Source organism: Lepisosteus platostomus, chromosome 4 (genome assembly GCF_059453375.1).
Source record: "Lepisosteus platostomus isolate fLepPlt1 chromosome 4, fLepPlt1.hap1, whole genome shotgun sequence".
In the NCBI taxonomy this organism is placed as follows: Eukaryota; Metazoa; Chordata; class Actinopteri; order Semionotiformes; family Lepisosteidae; genus Lepisosteus; species Lepisosteus platostomus.
The window spans coordinates 41,888,754-41,907,352 of record NC_142614.1 but is presented as its reverse complement, the minus strand read 5'-3'; the positions used below and the strand labels follow the sequence as shown (position 1 = coordinate 41,907,352).

The 18,599-nt window shown below is 36.3% G+C and overlaps 2 protein-coding genes across 2 annotated transcripts; both read right to left on the bottom strand.

Moving 5' to 3' along the window:
• Window positions 1-1,158: 1,158 nt before the first annotated feature.
• On the bottom strand, window positions 1,159-14,990 carry mocs2 (molybdenum cofactor synthesis 2). Its single transcript, XM_088629518.1, has 4 exons — window positions 14,870-14,990; window positions 13,857-14,010; window positions 2,226-2,349; window positions 1,159-1,545 (listed from the first exon to the last, which is right to left on the bottom strand). The coding sequence occupies exons 1-4, from the start codon at window positions 14,988-14,990 to the stop codon at window positions 1,471-1,473; spliced, it is 474 nt and encodes a 157-aa protein (XP_088485644.1). The 3' UTR covers window positions 1,159-1,470.
• Window positions 14,991-15,567: 577 nt separating this feature from the next.
• LOC148673183 (molybdopterin synthase sulfur carrier subunit) lies at window positions 15,568-17,827 on the bottom strand. Its single transcript, XM_088629519.1, has 3 exons — window positions 17,678-17,827; window positions 17,152-17,273; window positions 15,568-15,705 (listed from the first exon to the last, which is right to left on the bottom strand). Exons 1-3 carry the CDS (start codon window positions 17,687-17,689, stop codon window positions 15,579-15,581), a joined length of 261 nt encoding a protein of 86 aa, XP_088485645.1. The 5' UTR covers window positions 17,690-17,827; the 3' UTR covers window positions 15,568-15,578.
• Window positions 17,828-18,599: the final 772 nt, after the last annotated feature.

Genomic DNA, 18,599 nt, shown 5'->3' with positions numbered 1-18,599 from the left:
CTGTGTCAGGGGTGCGAGAATTTCTAGTTCTCTCTACGTCTAAGCACCCATAGCCATATAGGATCTAAGAATCCTAATCTGATAGGTTGAAAAATATTATATTGGGTATATTTTATATAATAAATTAAACAATTAAAGGCTGGAGTATAAAGGGAGTTTTAAGACAGGGTTTCGCAAGTGCAGACTGACTTGCAAGACCTGATGTGGGCTTCATTCCACAGGCTTGAAGCAAGAGAACAGGAAGCAGTCTCCCACTTTTCAGAGCCTCATTTAGGGAAAGAAGGCATAGTCTGAAAAGTACAAACAACAGTACATATAGAGTTAACTTCCACAGGGAGCCAGTGTGAAGAAACTAAAACAGGTAATATACAGTATGTTCATTCATATTAATTTTGGTTAATATCTCATCAGCTGAGCTCTGAACATGCTTCAACTTGTTGAGTATTTGCAATCAATAGAGACAAGGTTTGGCTCTCCAGCTTGTAAATATTGTTAAAAAAAGAAAACCAGACTGGTGACATCTACCTCTGTTAACCCAGAGAGACAGACCTAGACTAGTGCCAGTGAAGAAAGCTTTGTGATCCTTCTCCCAAAAGTTGGTTGTGAAGTGCTAACTGCTCCTGAAACTACCAGTTACGTATGTGGGATGGTGTCAGAGAGCAAGGGCAAGCTGTATGAAAGCATCTCAGGAGCTAGATGGACAGAGAAACTTTGGCATCACCTTTGCCCACACAGACATCCAAGAAGAGAGGTCCTTTCTAAGAGAAAGTATGTCCCAATAAGTTTGAGAGATCCCTGTGTGAAGAGTAGTGAATGGTTAGCATGAGAGGGCACAGCAGGATAGGACCTGATTTGTCACAAGATCTCGCAAAAGGAATAGAGGAGAATGTGACTGCATAACAGTGCCTATAAAAAGTCTACATCCTCATTAACTGTTTTTGATTTTTTGTTGTGGCAGTGACTAGAGCTTCATGCATTTAAGTGAGGATTTTTGTTCTGCTTATCTACAGTAGACACCATTTTGACAGTTACAATCTCCCTACAACTCAGCTAAATTAGATATTTAATTTAAATATCCTTCAACTTCATTACAGAGAACTTCTCCAATAAAGCACTGTTCAGACACCACTAAAGTATTGTTCATTCTGGTAAAAAGTATTCACAAAGACTTCATCTTTAATAGCATCATGCATTACCATAATTTTGTTCATGTTACCATATTTATTATTATTATTTTCTCTACTTAAGGAAAACATTGGTGTAAAAGACTGTTTTTAATCTGCACCTCATATCTCATATTCAGAGAGAAAATATAGTCTTTGGCATATTTATCATAAAATCATTTCAGCATCATCCTGCGTAACTAAATCGGCTATCTGTAGCACTGAATTTTATAAAGAATGTCTCGAATAATTCAGTGGAGGAAGCAATCTTCCACTTCTTGAAAGTCCTATTGTCCATAGTCCATTGCTACTTTACTTCATTTCTTCCCCAAAGACACTCCTTGTTCTCCTTCCAAGAGGAACCCTCTGTTTCATAGATCTCCTAAAATGAAAGGATCATTTAGAGAAAAATGACCAGCATTCACATACTGCATAGGGGCCTATCTTGAGGGGATATAAAATTAGCAGAAAAATTGAACATTCACAAAATCTGTTCTTACTTTAACTTCAAAGCATGTGGTTTGGCTAATGACTATACAGCATGTAAAACAGACATTTTTTAATCATGTTCAATGCAGAAATAAATCTTTCATAACCTTATCTTGTTAATATTGTACAACCGATTTAGAACACTTTTCAGTTATGATTTTTTGTTTTAGTGTTCCGGTTGGAATTAAACACCGCTTGGGCTCCAAATTACTGTTCATTCAACTCTGTGTAACTTGTTGGTTTGTCTCTGGGAGTGGATTTTATGTATGAAAGAGCCCACAAGTGTCTAACAGCAAATTCATGGTATAGTACGGTCATTATGGCCTTGCCATAAACGTTGCTTTCAACAAGTAAACAAAGACAGAAATTATTTTAGTCCTATTATAGCAAAACACTTTATAAATGGAAATAAAACATTTAAAACAAAATCTTTATCATTAACTGGGCCAAACTCTGTATTTAATGTTCCTTTATAAATAAAACTTCAACTTTAAGCATAGAATCATAATTATGTCCACATGAACATCACATCTGAAACGGACTTTTTAATTGAATACCAAGAAGCTCACTTACTTTTTTCCATATTGGTACAGCTGCTTTTAATGCATCAATGCAGTATTTCACTGCCTCAAGAGATTCACTCCTGTGTGTTGAAGAGATGCCTATGATGACACTGGCTTCCATAACTGGCACCACCCTAACAGACAGAAGACAAAACTTTTAGGAATCTTTCTCAAATTTCCTTACTGCTTAAGCATCTTTAGGAACTCCAAGGCTGATCTGAAACAAGTACATTATAAGAACATTTGTCTGAGAACACTCAGACAAACTTAGACCACTTCTTTGGAACTTCCCTTACCACTGTGTTGTTATGATGTCTACAGTGGGACGCAATATTATTGTATTTTTTCTGACAATCACATTTTCGATTCAATCTGACTTTCAACAGTATTGCTAAACAGACTCAACCAGGAGAGAAGCATGTGCTCCAATACCATGAACAATATCCAGGTTTTCATTTTTTTGGCAAGAGATACAGTCCAAGTGCAATCCAGTAATCCATCCATTTTCTAACCACTCTTTCCATATAGGAGTGCAGGGAAGCTGTACCCAATCTCGGAAAGCAGCAGATGCAAGGCAGGAGTACATCAGATGTTTCCCAGACAACTCTGTTTCTTGAGCTAACATACAGTAAATACACTGAGGTACACTTCAATCAGACCTGTCATTGGGGTCAGTAATATTAAATTTAAATGGACGTTTGAGCAGGGAGCTGCATCAGAGGAACAAGTAGAAAGAAAAGTAAAAAAAAATACAAAAGTAAATATTACATAGAATGACAGTGAAATACTCTTCCATGGCAATAATAAAAGTCTACTTTTGTAAAGCACTACTATAATTCTCAGTGTATTTAACACAGAATATGGCCCACATATTTTAGCTTTGGGCTTGTAAAGGTATGTACACACAATCAAAAATGGATTAACATTTTTAAATTAAAATACAGTGTACAGTGCCTTCCAAAAGTATTCTATGGTGTTCTATTTTGTAAAATAACAAAACATTTCTGTAAAATTACACAACATTTGCATACATTTTAATTTATTAAAAACTTTAAGATGGGTTTGCAACAAGAAAGGTTCTGATTACTAATGCAATCATGTATTTTCCAATTTTCTTTTATAGTGAATATCCATTTACTTCCTTTTTTTGCTTTGAATATGTGGAGTAGATTGTGTACTATTTGCTGAATTTAACAGATCGAAAAAATAAAACAGTGAATGTGACTTGTACAAAAGTTTGAGCACTCAGTCAGTCAGTACTTAGTAACGTGTGCTTTGACAGAAAACTGCTTCAAATGTTTTAGTCCAAATGTATCTTTTGTGGTTCTGACAAAAAAGTTCAATTTTTGTTTTATCAGTCCACAGCACTGTTTCAAAAACTTTCTGGCTTATCCAAGTATTGTTTTGCATATTTCAGATAGTTGCCTTTTGTGCGTAGAAAAGGTTTTCTTGTGAGAACTCTTCCATGCCGATCATTTCTGTGTAAGCAACAGTGTACTGTGGACTTGTGGACCACTACTCCGGTGTGAGCTAAACCTTTCTGCAGTGACAAGTGGGTTCTGCAAGTCTGACCAGTTTATGAGCAGCTCAGATGTTTTTCTGGGTCTTCTAGATCCTGCCTTTAACTCAACCATTCCCCTTAACTTCTATTTCTTAGTGGTTTCTGACAGAGGAAATTCCAAGATGGAAGCATTCAAATATCTTTGTATAACCTCTCTTTGCTTAGTTAGTCCTCAGTCAGCTGTTCAGATGAGCTGAGCTGAGAGTATGCACAATATCTGAGAGGTTAGAAAGGTCCAAGTATTTACACAACTCTGGAATTGTCTTCCCCTGGCTTAATTTAAGGCCTAATGAGTCAATCAAATTTTTAACTTTTGCACATGCTACATTCACTATTTTATTTTTCTAAATCTGTTTAATTCAGCAAATAAATGGTAACCGTGCATTAAAATGTTCAGAAATATGTTTAAGTTTGTACCCTGCAGAGGTTGCATTAACATCTTTTCACTTAGATATTGTGAAACATGCAATTTGACCAGGGTTGCATGTTTGCGTACAACCTTAAAAATTCATACAGTATGGAAAATAATTATGGAAACAAGGCATATAGCTGCTTATATGTTTTTGAGATTAAACAAAAAAAGGATAAAGTAGTCACATTAAGATCTTAACGAAACTACCTCTTAAACTTGCAGCAGGGTAATTCTAAATATCTCTACTGGATCAATACTCAATGTAAATGGTATTTGTGATGAGTATCTTGATATCTGTTTTGAAGTTTGGTTGTATTTCCTCACCTTCTTCTATTATGAACTGCACCAGTTTCAGTCAGACATGCTAGAGTGGATTAAACAAGGGGTGTTACAATCTGTCAATACGAATAGCCTTCATGAATAAAACTAATTGATATGCTCCTGTCATGTGAGATCTCCATCTCCCTAGCCAATCTGTTCATTACATATTTAAAAATGACATCACTCTCAGTATTTACATATGCCTTGAGGCAGTGTGGCAATTTATAATGGGCTGCCTGACAACTGCTGACATTGCAGCGTGTCAGTATAATGTTGAAGTAAGTACAATTACCACTTTTACAGAAAAGCTTTTAGTATAAATGCATATATATACACACACGTATATACATATAAATATAAATTATATAAATGTGCAGTTTGGTTTATATAACTACGTTTCCAGCTTCATTATGTATGTGATTTTGGTCTGTTTAAAATTTAGACATTAAAATCTTTTTTGTGTTATAAGATGTTATGAGAGTCTACTTTGTATGGATGACTTCAAGACCAAACATTTTTTGCAAGACAAGGCAGGCTGTTCAATGGAAAAAACTTTCTTAATCATGTGACCTTCAAGGGTCCTACCATGCAGCTCAATAGTTATCCTCTAACTCCCTGCATGCATTCTAGTCTCAACAATCATCAAGTACATCAGTACAGGAACTATGATTTTCTACATAATTAGAAACTATGAGGATCCACCTGGCGGAACATTCTACATTAGATGTAACATTTTGCAAAACCTGCAATCTTTCATTGGCCACACTTATAATAATAGTCAAAACATTGTTAAGTCACAAATAACACAAAACAAAATGCTGAGATTGACACTGGAAAGAGGGACTCTGGGAAATGAAAGCCTGCCACACCCACATGCCGTAATTATTCCCCTGGAAAAAGCTGACCATCACAAGATGCACTCATTTCTCCCAAAAATATAATGGCAGAGCAACTCCTACAGCAAATCCACTGAGAAAGGCATATTTACAATCAGCTATTTGTACAAAAACAATATTAAACAATGGATCTATGTCTGACATTTTATCTAGTTATGGATGACAAATTGATGCAATTGAACACTGCAATTTGCTCATTTTACTTCTTTTACAATAACAGTGAAAATATGCATGAACTGCGTTATTTAAGAAGATACAGGTTATAGGCACTCTATGAAATACTCTGCAGTAGCAGAGGCCATTATGAAATGTTTAAACACATTTGGAAGGGGTTTTAAAAAGAATTTATCAAATTTATCAATTTACAATAATAGTTATATGGTCAAGGTATGCAATTCCAGTATTTATTACATTTAAACCCCACACAATTGCCCTTGCCAGTAATATATGGCAAATACTGCATCATCCAAAAAGCATACAAGCTTATTGCAAATGAGAAATTGTTTTAATTTTTATCCTCTAATGCTGCATAGGAATGCGTGAGCATAAAATATAGATGGGACACATCACACAGACAGCTAACTGTTTTTATTTATTAATTTATTAACAGAATAAATGGAAAATTTAAAAAATATATATTAAAATAAAAGCAAAACCTAGCTTTTATTTGAGTTCATAACTAACTTGTAGGCTTCCCTCACTAAACAGATGAGACTGTTATCCTGTGGCCACGAAGTTCATAATTAATCGTCTGTTGAGAATACCATTCAGACAAAATACACAAAAAATGGCTTTACTAACTCATGCTCCATTAATCTTAGCAGGGTTTGATATACCGTTCAAGTTTTTCCTCCAGTCCCAAGTCATTCTGATTTCTCTCTCTAGGCTCATGTCTTCCCGTAGTTTGGTTCATTTCCTCTCTTCAGTCTCAGGTATTTCTGTATTCCTTTCTCCAATTTCTGACTCATACAAACGCTTCATCAATACACAGCGATCTGGATGCAACAGCCTCCTCTCACCCTGCACTCTTTCCAAGTAGTTTGGATGAACTCACTACCAGCTCGATAGCCGATTTATATAGGCAAGAACAGGGCACACAGCTGTTCCCTATTCTAGCAATAGCTGGCTGATGCCATCTTGAGTCGTGGCATTCTCTCGCAACCATCTTAGCAAGGGCAAAAGTCTCAGTGAACTGGATGATGCTTCTAGGACAACACCCCTCACAGCATCACAGTCCAAATAGGGAAATATATCATACAGAACAGATGCGAGATTTAATCTAACAGAAAGGCTATACTCTACCTATAAGGTTGCCTTCTGAACCTGTTTAACAGCTTGATGGGGCACTTAGTATTCTGCAGAATACTATTACAAAAAAATTAAGTTCTACCCAAGGTCTGAAAAAAAGAAATTTCACCAACTACAGTTTTTACATACAATAAGTTATTTGCAAGGATTAGGTTCCTTGAGGTATGCACAAATGGTGAATTTGCAAATATGGAACCTAAAACCTTAAGAGAAAAATAGGGTATGGTTCTGTGGCTCACAAAACCGTACACTTTTATTTTAACTTAACATTTTCAGAAGTACTGTAATTATTGGTAGCAAAAAGAGTACTGGATTATTGCATGTTATTGCACAAATACATTAGAAAATTGTGACTTACCATGTATTAGTCAGTTTTTTCAATCTTAGTAGTGCACACTGTTCACTTTTATATCTTATTTTTATTACCATCATAAATGCATCCCTACTGTAATATAATAACTATCAAGAAAGTAAATTAAATATACTCACTCCTTACCCACTCAACCACTTTGAGTCTTTCCATCTTTCTAACCTTATCGTTCTTATAATTTCTTTTCTTATGCTTTTCTTTGAGACATACAAGAACTGAGACTGTGATAACTTAGGGGAGCACTTAAATCTTTTGGTTATTTTAACATTATTTCGTGGCACAACAGTCACATATAACCATTGCTCATAACAAACAGTTGCAAAAAAAAAAGTGTGTGAACCCTTTGGAATTACCTGGATTTCTTAATTAATTAAAAAATGTGGTCTGATCTTCAACTAAGTCACAATAATAGACAAACACAATCTGCTTAATCTAATAACACACAAACAATTGTACTTCTTGTCAGTACTGAACACATCGTTTAAACATTCAGTCTAGGTTGGAAAAGTATGAAACTCTAGGCTAATGACTTCTCCAAAAGCTAATTGGAGTCTGGTGTTCTAATTAATTAGATGTGATTGGAGGTGTGGGTTGGAAGTCCCCTGCCCTACAAAAAAGGCACACAAAGGTTGGTTACTAACAGAGTCTGCTCTTCCCAAGAAAGAGCCGTTCATGTGAACCATGCCCAAATCAAAAGGAATATCAGAGGACCTTAGAAAAATAATTGTAGAGATGCATAAAGCTGGAAAAGGCTACAAAAGCATTTAGAAAGGCCTGGGTGTTCATCAATCCACAGCAAGACAAATTGTCTACAAATGGAGGAAATTCAGTACTGTTGCTACTCTCAATAGGAGTGGGCATCCTGTAAAGATCACGGCAAGAGAGCAGCGTGCAATGCTGAAGGAGGTGAAAAAGAACCCTAGGGTAACAGCAAAGGACCTGTAGAAATCTCTTGAACTTGCCAATGTCTCATGTGTCCACTATAAGAAAAACACTGAACAAGAATGGTGTTAATGGAAGGAGACAGCAGAGGAAACCACTGCTTTCCAAAAAAACATTGTTGCACGTCTCAAGTTTGTAAAAGACACCTGGATGTTCCACAAAGCTTCTGGGACAATGTTCAGTGGACAGATGAGAGAAAAGTTTAACTCTTTGGCAGAAATGTGCAACGCTATGTTTGGAGGAAAAAAAGCACTGCACACCAAAACCTCATGCCAACCGTGAATCATGGTGGAGGGAGCATCATGGTTTATCAGGGCCTGGACAGCTTGCTATCATAGAGGGAACAATGAATTCAAAATTGTATCGAGAAATATTACAGGAGAATGTCAGGGTAGTGGTCCGTCAGCTGAAGCTTAATAGAAGTTGGGTGATGCAACACGGCAATGACCCAAAACACAGGAGTTAATCAACAACAAAATGGCTTAAACAGAAGAAAATTTGTGTTCTGGAATGACCAAATCAGAGTCCAGACCTCAACCCAATTGAGATGTCGTGGCACAACTTGAAGAGAGCTGTTCATGCAAGGAATCCCAGAAATATCAATGAACTGAAACAGTTTTGTAAGGAGGAATGGTCTCATCAGCAGCTACAGGAAACGTCTGGTGGAGGTTCTACCAGTTACTAAATACAAGGGTTCACATTCTTTTTCTAGCTTGGACTGTGAATGTTTAAACAATGTGTTCAATATTGACAAGAAGAAGTACAATTGTTTGTGTTATTAGTTTAAGCAGATTGTTTGTCTATTATTATGACTTAGTTGAAGATCAGAACACATATTTATTAGTAATTCATGAAGAAATCCAGGTAATTCCAAAGGGCTCACAGACTTTTTCTTGCAACTGTACAAGCATAACAGGTCTTAACTGAATAACTAAATCATAACCCAGGATGCATTGTTACATAAATGTTAACTAAGCTACGGATGCAGCCACTCAGAATGCACAAGCAAAACTAATTGTCATGTTTGGCTTCGCCATGTTGCACCATACTGTGGTGCAATTCCACTATGTGATTCACAATAGGTGGCACTTGTGGCAGATTAGATCTTAGTAAACGTATTAGTAAAGCAAAATTACTCAGCCAATGATATAAAAATATATCATTAAAATAACAAGTAATTAGGAAACAGATAATTGATTTTAGATTTTAATTATAAAAAATACTTTACACATACTGTAGTGTCTTAAAAGACATACAGTATCATTGTATTTACTGTACATTCAGCATGCTGTATTTATGTACAGACTGTATTATACTGCAGTTAATTTATTTGTAGTGCATAGTACTCTTTGGTAATGAGAGGATATCAGTTCATGCGATATACATGTGGGGCAAGTCAGAAATTCTTTTTTCACATATTTGATTCACGAGGCCAACATTTTAAAACTACTATATGCTACAAAGGAAATACTTCCTTTTGCTTTTTAAATAAACCATACAGTCTCAGAATAAAAGGAGTAGAATTTTCACCTGCGAGCTAAAAGGTCCTGGGTTCAATTCCCAGACAGTGCACATGTTGTACTGCTAACAAATACTTTCTGTAATAAATAGTCAAATAAATAATAATCTGTAGTAAAATATAGGAAATAATGCACACATGAATCACATGAAGTCATGTGCACAGATAACCATACAGTACCAAACAAGTACATCATCAATGGCAATATGATATAACTGGTATATAAATATGCTGTATATACAGTAAATATAGTATGATAATGTATGGGTTTAAAGCCACAACAGTACATGTAACATATTTTTATGATCAAAATCTAAAATAAAATTATCTTTCCTAAATACTGAAATTAGCATTAAGATAAAATAGATTATTTTAATGCATATGCAAAACCTAAAAAAACACATTATTTTTATACATGTATATGTGACTGAACAATTTTGCTTAGTTAAACAGTCTTACTTTTATTTTTAATATTAATGTAATATTTACCATACTATGATACACAGCATAAAATTGGCCAGAATCTAACCCAGGCGTTTTGCATGACAGGCACTGACGACATTATAGTACGCGGAAATAATTTAAAAAATAAAATATGGTTTTAGATGTTTAAAAAGCCACTATACATTCTTTACAATCAAAACCTAAAGTAAAATTGGGCTTTCTAATTAATATTTATACACAATTACTAATAATTCTGTATACCGTATTTTAATGAAAAAACTAAAATTCTGTTAATTTTACTGTACAGTATGACTAGTGCAGGAAAGCACTAACGGGTTAATATACTAGAACATAGAAGAGGGAAAAGGGAGACTGCGACTGGAAACTCCGTTTCCAGATCACCTGGCACTTATGAGGTAGCCACATAAACACATACCGTACACACACATACGTAAACATTTCACTATCTAAACAAAGGCAATAACGCTGGTTTCCAATAAAAACAGGGATAGCTTCAACCAACAAACTTCTTGTGAAATGGCAGGGTCCGTATACAATTATAAGGAAGATGGATCCTGTGACTTATGAGGTCGAACATCCTGACAAGGGTAAGAACTCACAGATTTATCATGTGAATCTCCTGAAGGAATGGAGAGAGAGGAACACCACAGTGAGCAGTTCCTTTTTTGTGCGTAAGGTGGAGGAAGATGAGGAAATGGAGGGAGATTTAGACACTTGGAATCCCTCAAATAAGCTTAAATTAGCACATTTAATTAAGAAATAGCAGAGTGATCTTCATCAAATATTTGACAAGTACCCAGCCTTATTCCTACCACAACCAGGAAGGACTGCTCTCCTAAATCATACCATCCATCTTAAAGATTGTACACCTATCCGGCAACACCCCTATAGAGTCCCTGAGAGGTTAGTGGGAGCACTGAAGAAGGAGATCCTGACCATGAGACAACTGGAAGTTATCGAGCCTTCCATAAGTGAATGGAGCAGCCGAATTGTAATAGTTGTGAAGAAGGATGGGTCACTGCAAGTATGTATAGACTTTCGGAAACTCAATGCAGTTTCTCACTTTGATGCGTACCCAATGCCACAGATTGAAGATTTGCTAGAGAGGATTGGCAGCGCACATTTTATCACAACCCTTGACCTCTGTAAAGGATATTGGCAAGTTCCTTTGGAAGAGAAGTCTAAAGCATACACGGCGTTTAGAACACCTTTAGGATTGTTTTAGTTTACTGTTATGCCTTTTGGACTTCATGGAGCCCCTGCCACATTTCAACGCCTGATGGACAAGGTACTTGAGGGATGTGATGATTACTGTGCTGCATATTTGGATGATGTAGTCATCTACAGCAACACATGGGAGGACCATCTCCATCACCTTAGCAAAGTCCTAGGTCAAATAAATTATGCAAATTTGAATTTGAATTCAGAAAAGTGTGAGTGGGCCAAAGAAGAGACAAGATACTTAGAATATCAACTGGGAAAAGGGGAGGTCCGACCACAAGTGGATAAAGTACAAGCCATTCTGAACAGTCCTCAACCGCATACTAAACGCCAAGTAAGATCCTTTTTGGGATCATAGCATAGCAGCACCACTTACAAACCTTACTTCAAAAGCAACAAGCAACTCAGTGAGATGGACAAATGAGTGTGAAGTGGCATTTAATGTTCTCAAAACATATCTGTGCTCATACCCAGTTCTTAAAAGTCCCAATTTTGAGGTACGGTTTCTTATTCAGGTAGATGCTATCGCAAGTCAAAGAAGGAGAAGAGAGACCGGTCTTGTACCTGAGTCGCAAACGTTTACCTAGGGAAACAAGGTACTCAACTATTGAAAAGGAGTGCCTTGCTATTAAGTGGGCATTGGATAGTCTACGGTATTATCTGCTAGGGAGAGAATTTGATCTTGAAACAGATCATCGAGCTTTAACATGGATTCAAACAATGAAAGACCAAAATTCTCGAATAACAAGATGGTATCTTGCCTTACAACCATTTAAGTTCAAGATTTGACATAGAGTGGGTAAACAAAATGTGACAGCGGATTACCTGTCCCGATTGCCGGGCATCGTCAATCTTGGAGAAGAGGGTGGTAATGTGACTGGAAACTTCAGTTTCCAGATCACCTGGCACTCATGAGGTAGCCACATGAACACACACACACACACACACACACACACACACACACACACACACACACACACACACACACATACGGAAACATTTCACTATCTAAACAAAGGCAATAATGCTGGTTTCCAATATAAACACACTAGTCTGGAATTACAGGGATAGCTTTGCTTGCTCTGTGGGTGCACACACAGAGTAAAGTAAGCCTGTTCCCGTATTATCAAATTTAATCATTAACTTAAACCAAACACCTGTTTTCCTTTGTTTTAGAAGTGAAATGAACTGAATTGGTAATCAACATATTCACATATCTCAAATAAATAAGCTGTTTGGATTTCTCACTGGCAAAATGGTTTCTCCCGCAAATCTGAAGGACCCAAACTTTGCCATGGCAACAGGGGCTGGCTTAGTAGTGCCTGTTTCAGGATTGCGCATGCGTGGATTGATTTGTAAGAAGATACCATTAAAAGAGGGGTAGTATTTGCCTAGATAACAGTTATGTACATAAAAGGAGTGGGATGTTTTATTGTTGGAAATAATATGTGCATTGTTTAATTGTATATTCACATAACAAATGTTTATATCAGAATTCTGATTATTATTTTGTCAAATTATTTTTTGTGCTATATAGTGGAATATTCTAGGGGGAGGAGTTTAACGTAGAAAAGGAGCTCTTCAAGATAGAAGGGGGGGGGGGGGGGAATTAGGAGAAGGTGGATTGTGGGGGATAGAATTGGAGCTGCCTACAACAATCTAGTGTGTTTTTTTTGTATAGTAAATAATGTACATATTTCATACTATAGCTTTGTGTTGTTTTTTTGGTTAGTTTGTGGTTTTCACTTAGTTTTTTCGGGGGTGTGGACTTTGGGAACATTGTTCCTCATAATAAACACCATTGCACATCTTTGCAATTGTGGCTGTGCGATCATTATTGTTATCTTCTATCTATGCCTCTAAACTCTGCAAGGAGGAGACTGTGACAGAGACACTGGAGGCAAGAGGTCCTTCCCAGATCAACTATAAGGACCAGCTTCTTGTTAAGTATTTAAACCTTAAGAAAACTTGCTATTCTGCTGTTTTCAGAAAACTAATTTCCTACAAGTAGAATCTCTAGGTTAAAAACAGCCTCTTCTGGTTATTGGCTGCATTTGTAAGAAAAGGGAGTTGGGTTTCCACTCACTTTGCAACATCTAGACTTACAGAGAGAAAGATTTAACTGTATATAGTTAAACAGAATATTTCTCATGTTGGTCTGTGTAGGTAATATATAGAATTTTTTTGAATACTCAGGAGCAATCAGGCATGTTTTGGTTGATAAGGATGCCTTGTTAATAATTAGAGTAACTTGTATGTTGTATTTTTTAAAGTGTGTTGTATGGTATGCTTTTGTCATTGTTAAAAATATTTGTTTAACCTAGCGTGCCTGATTTACTACTCTCTATATTCGTAACATATCTTTCCAATTTGGGGGTTATGATAATTTATTTTAATTACTGATGATCCCGCCCTGTATTTTCTGTAATTCTATTTTTTTATAATCCATCATAATTGTAACAAAATGTGTGTTGTCATTCATGATCAAGTCTAAGTTGTCTTAAGATTTTGAACAGCAGTGCATGATTTTTATTATTTACTGAAACATTTTGCATAGCAATTATCCATTTTTTCTATATAACTACACAGACATTCATAAATGTTTTACGTCCTGGATTAACCTTACCCCAGTCTATGATGAACACAAATGTGCCTCACAGATGGCCATGTCTTTCTTATGTCACTGAATATTTTCTTGAGCTGTGCTTCCGCCATTGGAATATATGCTTCGTATTCCAATTGAACCACCTTCTTTCCTTCAAAGTTGTTTCGTGTTGTCCCTGACACAAGAAAGTATTCAGAATATAAAGACTTCTGCAGAATAGGAAAGTTAGGGGGTCATTTTGAACTGACATCCCCAAGGTTCAGCAGTGGAACATACACAAAATATTTTCTTGAACTAATACCAAAAACAAATATACCAAGGTAAAAAATACACTGGAAATATAATCATGTTATTGAGTGATTGAAAAGGCCATCTCACACAGGACTAAATATTACTAGACACTGGTTAAATTCAGTAACACATTTTTTTTCCTCAGATCATTTGTTCAGAGAGCGTTTGCTTGTTTCTATAAAACATCAGAACCTCATGCAACATTTAAAACTCCTGGAAACTCTTATAGTACTTTTCTTACAAAGGTTTATAGACAACCAATTTGTCTCACCTGTCAACTCTGTTTGAGCTACAAAAAAGATAAAACAATAAGTAGTTCGAGCAATACCCAAAAATAAACTTTCATTACTTACAGACTCCAGATTATTCTCAGTAAACAGTCTGATTCAGTGCTCTGGGACAGACAGCTGCTATTCCCAAAACATTATGACACTTGCAAAATTATTTGCATTATACTGATAAAAATTAAGTATATTTCCCATTTCCCATCATTTTTTTCTATTACTATGATATTTTGAAACATTTTGACCTTTTGGATATAATTTATATGCTCTGCAACCACCTACTGACTCTACGAGCCCACCCATTGAAGGTGTGCACAACCGGTCCAAAAGAAGAGGATTCATTTAAGCTCTTATGACATTTCAATGAATCCAGCATTCTAAACCTAAGAACACATCCTCCTTTATCTTTTATAGCTATACATAATAAGGATTTTATATTATGTGGTACTTGGAACTTACCAATGAACATGGATATTGCCCCACATGATGGGCATACCACAGACTCTGAAACTGCATCAGAAGACAGCTTGTCATACGTCAGCTTAATAAGATCCTTGGCATCATTGTCACAGCTGTTCATTATCTGTGCAAAAATATTTATACAATAAACATGTATTTCACTGGAGATGAAGCTATGCAGTAATATGAATTACTATTTAGAATGGCATCCTGTTCAGAGAACCTATGTTAACTTTTAATCTCTAATGGTGTAAATCACATTACCTGAACATCTTTTGTTTCTTTATATGGTGTTCTACCCACTCTAGCACAATATTCCTGTGAAGGTGGTCTAAAATTACTGCTGACAGCTAAAGGAGCAGAAGAAATATAGCTTGGAATGGCTTCCAGTTAACAGCCGCAAAGAACTGCAAGACACTAATTTACTATGTCAACGGGCTCTTTTGCAATTAGCTTAGAGAAACTGTCAAAACTGCATTTACATTTAAAACACTAGATATCAAAGAAAAACCTATTTCTAAAAGGATACTGGACTGGAAGACCCAGAAATACACTATAAATAGGAAATGGAAATAATGGGAAATTAGCATAATCTACAAGATCTACATCAGGATATCATCTTGTAAATTTTAAAATAATGTAATACACAGCAGATTCTGGAAAGCCAGCAAACACTTAGGGACTTACTGGCAGCACTTGAGATTAACAGCTAACCCCCACTGAGAGGAGGGATAACAGCAACCTCGTCACCAGAACGAAGGCTCAGAAGCTGATCTTCAAGGGCCACGTATTCCTGACGTACAGCAAGCACCACCTGGTTCCTTAGTGCAGACAGTCTAAGAATACAATACAGAGGTACGTGACACCAACAAACTACTGCAAACACATACCTGTTGCAAATAAATTTGTATTATGTTTTCTTTATAAACACTCATCTGGTAGGAGGTGAAGCCCCAATATATAATGATAATTCCTTGCAGAATGAACAACCATTTGTCTATGAAAGTGGGTATGCGCCCTCACCGGTGCCGCCTCAGTTCGGCCCCCCCACCGCTGGGGATTCGAACCCGGGCCTCTGGTGTCACTCAACAGGGACCCAGCCAGTTGAGCTAAAGGGGAATCTCCCATCACCCCAGCGGCTGAGGTCCCTGCTATCCACAGGGAAGGGCGGTGACGTCACCGCGCTGGTAAGCCAGCTCAAACAACCTGTAATGTCAGCCATATGTGTTACATCTTGATCTTGTCCCTAATACATTAAGAGATTAGTTCGAAAAATTCTGAGATTTAACTAGGAACTGCAGTCCCAATTTATTAAATCTCAGTGACAAAATAATTTCATTGACAGTATAGAAAAATTTTACAAGTACAAATAAAGCACAAAATCGTAAACATAGTGAAAGTACTGTAAGTAACCATGTTGTCACAAACTGTTGGTCTCGAGCAAATTGCAATGTTAAGCTGCCCTTCTTGCTCACTTGTCAACGTAACGACTTATGTGATGTGATATACAAGTGAATATGTACAGGGTGTGCAACAGACATTTCACCACACAAATGTTACAGCATGATCTGCATGCCGAGTTAACTAGAAGTATTTGTGGGCAAAACCATCTTGAAGTCAAGAGCAATATTTCTATTGGATTAAAAGAGATGTATTCACAAGCCTGCTTGTTTAAAGTTTAATAGGGCCCTTCACATCACCTGATATTTTGTTGCCTCATTCTGAATCACAGAATATGGCACTGCAGATACTTGGAAATGTAATCTATTTTGTGATGCAAATAGGAGGTTTTACACGTTACTGTGTACATTTTACTTTCATTGAAATTTGAAATGCACTCATCAATGTCAATTCTTTTTAACCTCAAAATATAGTGTATCACTATATATAAGTGTAGCACTTCCCTTTAACAGACCTAATTGGGAAAGAAACAAAACATTGCTTTAAACACAGTTAAATGCATATAAATATGTGCTCTATAGTTTCTTTATAATCAGAGATGTACATAGTAATGTTAAACGTATAAAGGTACAGTATTCCTACATCTAACTGAAAAATAGGATTAGGGACAGGTACAGGCAGATGCCCCTAAGTTATTTTAAATGCGATATTTCCAGACGTTTGAAGAAAATAGTGAAACATGGTGAGATGAATAACATTAAAGAAAAGGAAAACCCAATTGCAAACGTGTCAGTCATTCAATGTTTCTTTAGTGTTAAGATATTAACTTATAAACGAGTTAAAGGGCGAAATCTATTTCAGATCATTCAATGTCGTCATACCTGGGGTGTCTGTTGACCAGCTCTTCCCACAGCTGCAAGGACGTTATTTCTCGTGCAACAGAAATAGTCTCCGATCTCACATCTGCTAGTTCAGCACTTTTAGCAAAATACAGCACCAAAACCTATCACAAAGACACAAATGTATTTTATGTGGCTGATAACAAGAATAACCGTATTTTGACTTCGGTGAAAAAATGAGTTATAATACAGTATCCTACTTAATTCACATTTCATCATACTCGTTACACATTTTCCAACGCTTATTATATAATCACCACGGTTACACTGTTGGCATTAATTCAGTATTCCCCTAATATAAAACAAAATTCTTTATGAATTACTCCAGTAGTTTGACTCTAAACATACAGGCTTGTAAGACTGTATCAATCACCGAGACTGAATTTCCAGCACTCAACGAGCGTGTATAATACTCTTATGCCGACAGAAATACATAGCTGTAAATTTAGAAAGGACTACTTAAAAAAAGAGCTTCACTGATTGAATACACGTGTGATAGTGCACCTACCTCGGTATTCATTAATGATGTCTTTCTATGGTGCACTAACACATTAAACTTGATATTTACTTGCTTCCCACTCCCCCAGTCTGAACCCTTCCACTACTGCTTCCAAGCTCCCCACAGTCATCTGACTCGCCGTAGCAGGAAATGGGAGGTCGGAGGTTAAACTAAGTTCTGAGGCTTGGAATTCAAGCGCGACTGCTGTGTATTATTGACATATTTTGTTTTATTTAAAAGCTTGAAATGTTTGTAAGCAGACAAAAGTAACTCTCGAAGTAATATTGTAAGTCTTATTCCCATTCCTTAAGAGGTAAAAACCCACAATGATCGCGTAATAATAATGTAAAAAACAAAATACATGACCCCATCAAAATACAACACGGTCTCGTGTTAACAGATTTTAATATCTTGGCAGATGTATTTTTTTTACTATTTACATTGTCTTTAAATACTGACTTGGAACCAAAATGTTATCAAAGCAGTTTGGAAGTGTTTTCTTGTAGAGTATTTGACACTGGAAGATAACTTATACCCAGCAGTGTACTGGGTCATCTCGTTAGTGAAGCAATTCCCAGCACCGTGTTATTTACACTACTGTTCCAGATTTAATTATGCAACCATATTACTAGGAAGTGAAAGGCTACAATACTTTAAAGAAGCCTATACCACATGCAGTATTCATCTTAAGCGGATTGTGCTACTTTAAAAACTATAAAGTTCATTGATCACTTGTGATTGCTAGTGTAAAAATGTGTAGGTGCATAACAAGGTCGCATGTTTTATTAGATTCATAAAACATCTGATATTTTTCACGGCTAATTTGCTGACTCCAAAACAAAGATTTTATTAATGCCAGTCCTGGAAGATTAAGGCTTCAAGATGTTCATTGCTGCATAATGCTTAATGTTTTAATTTAACTATTGATTTA

Excerpts from the sequence above, each read along its gene's own strand:
- mocs2 (XM_088629518.1), bottom strand. The coding sequence starts at position 14,990 with ATGAACAGCTGTGACAATGATGCCAAGGATCTTATTAAGCTGACGTAT. Across the intron at positions 14,011-14,869 it reads GGCAATATCCATGTTCATTG|GGACAACACGAAACAACTTT; the intron begins GTAAGTTCCAAG and ends TTCTTGTGTCAG. Across the intron at positions 2,350-13,856 it reads TGTGTTCATCATAGACTGGG|GGTGGTGCCAGTTATGGAAG; the intron begins GTAAGGTTAATC and ends TCTGTCTGTTAG.
- LOC148673183 (XM_088629519.1), bottom strand. Across the intron at positions 15,706-17,151 it reads CTGGTCAACAGACACCCCAG|ACTGTCTGCACTAAGGAACC; the intron begins GTATGACGACAT and ends TTGTATTCTTAG.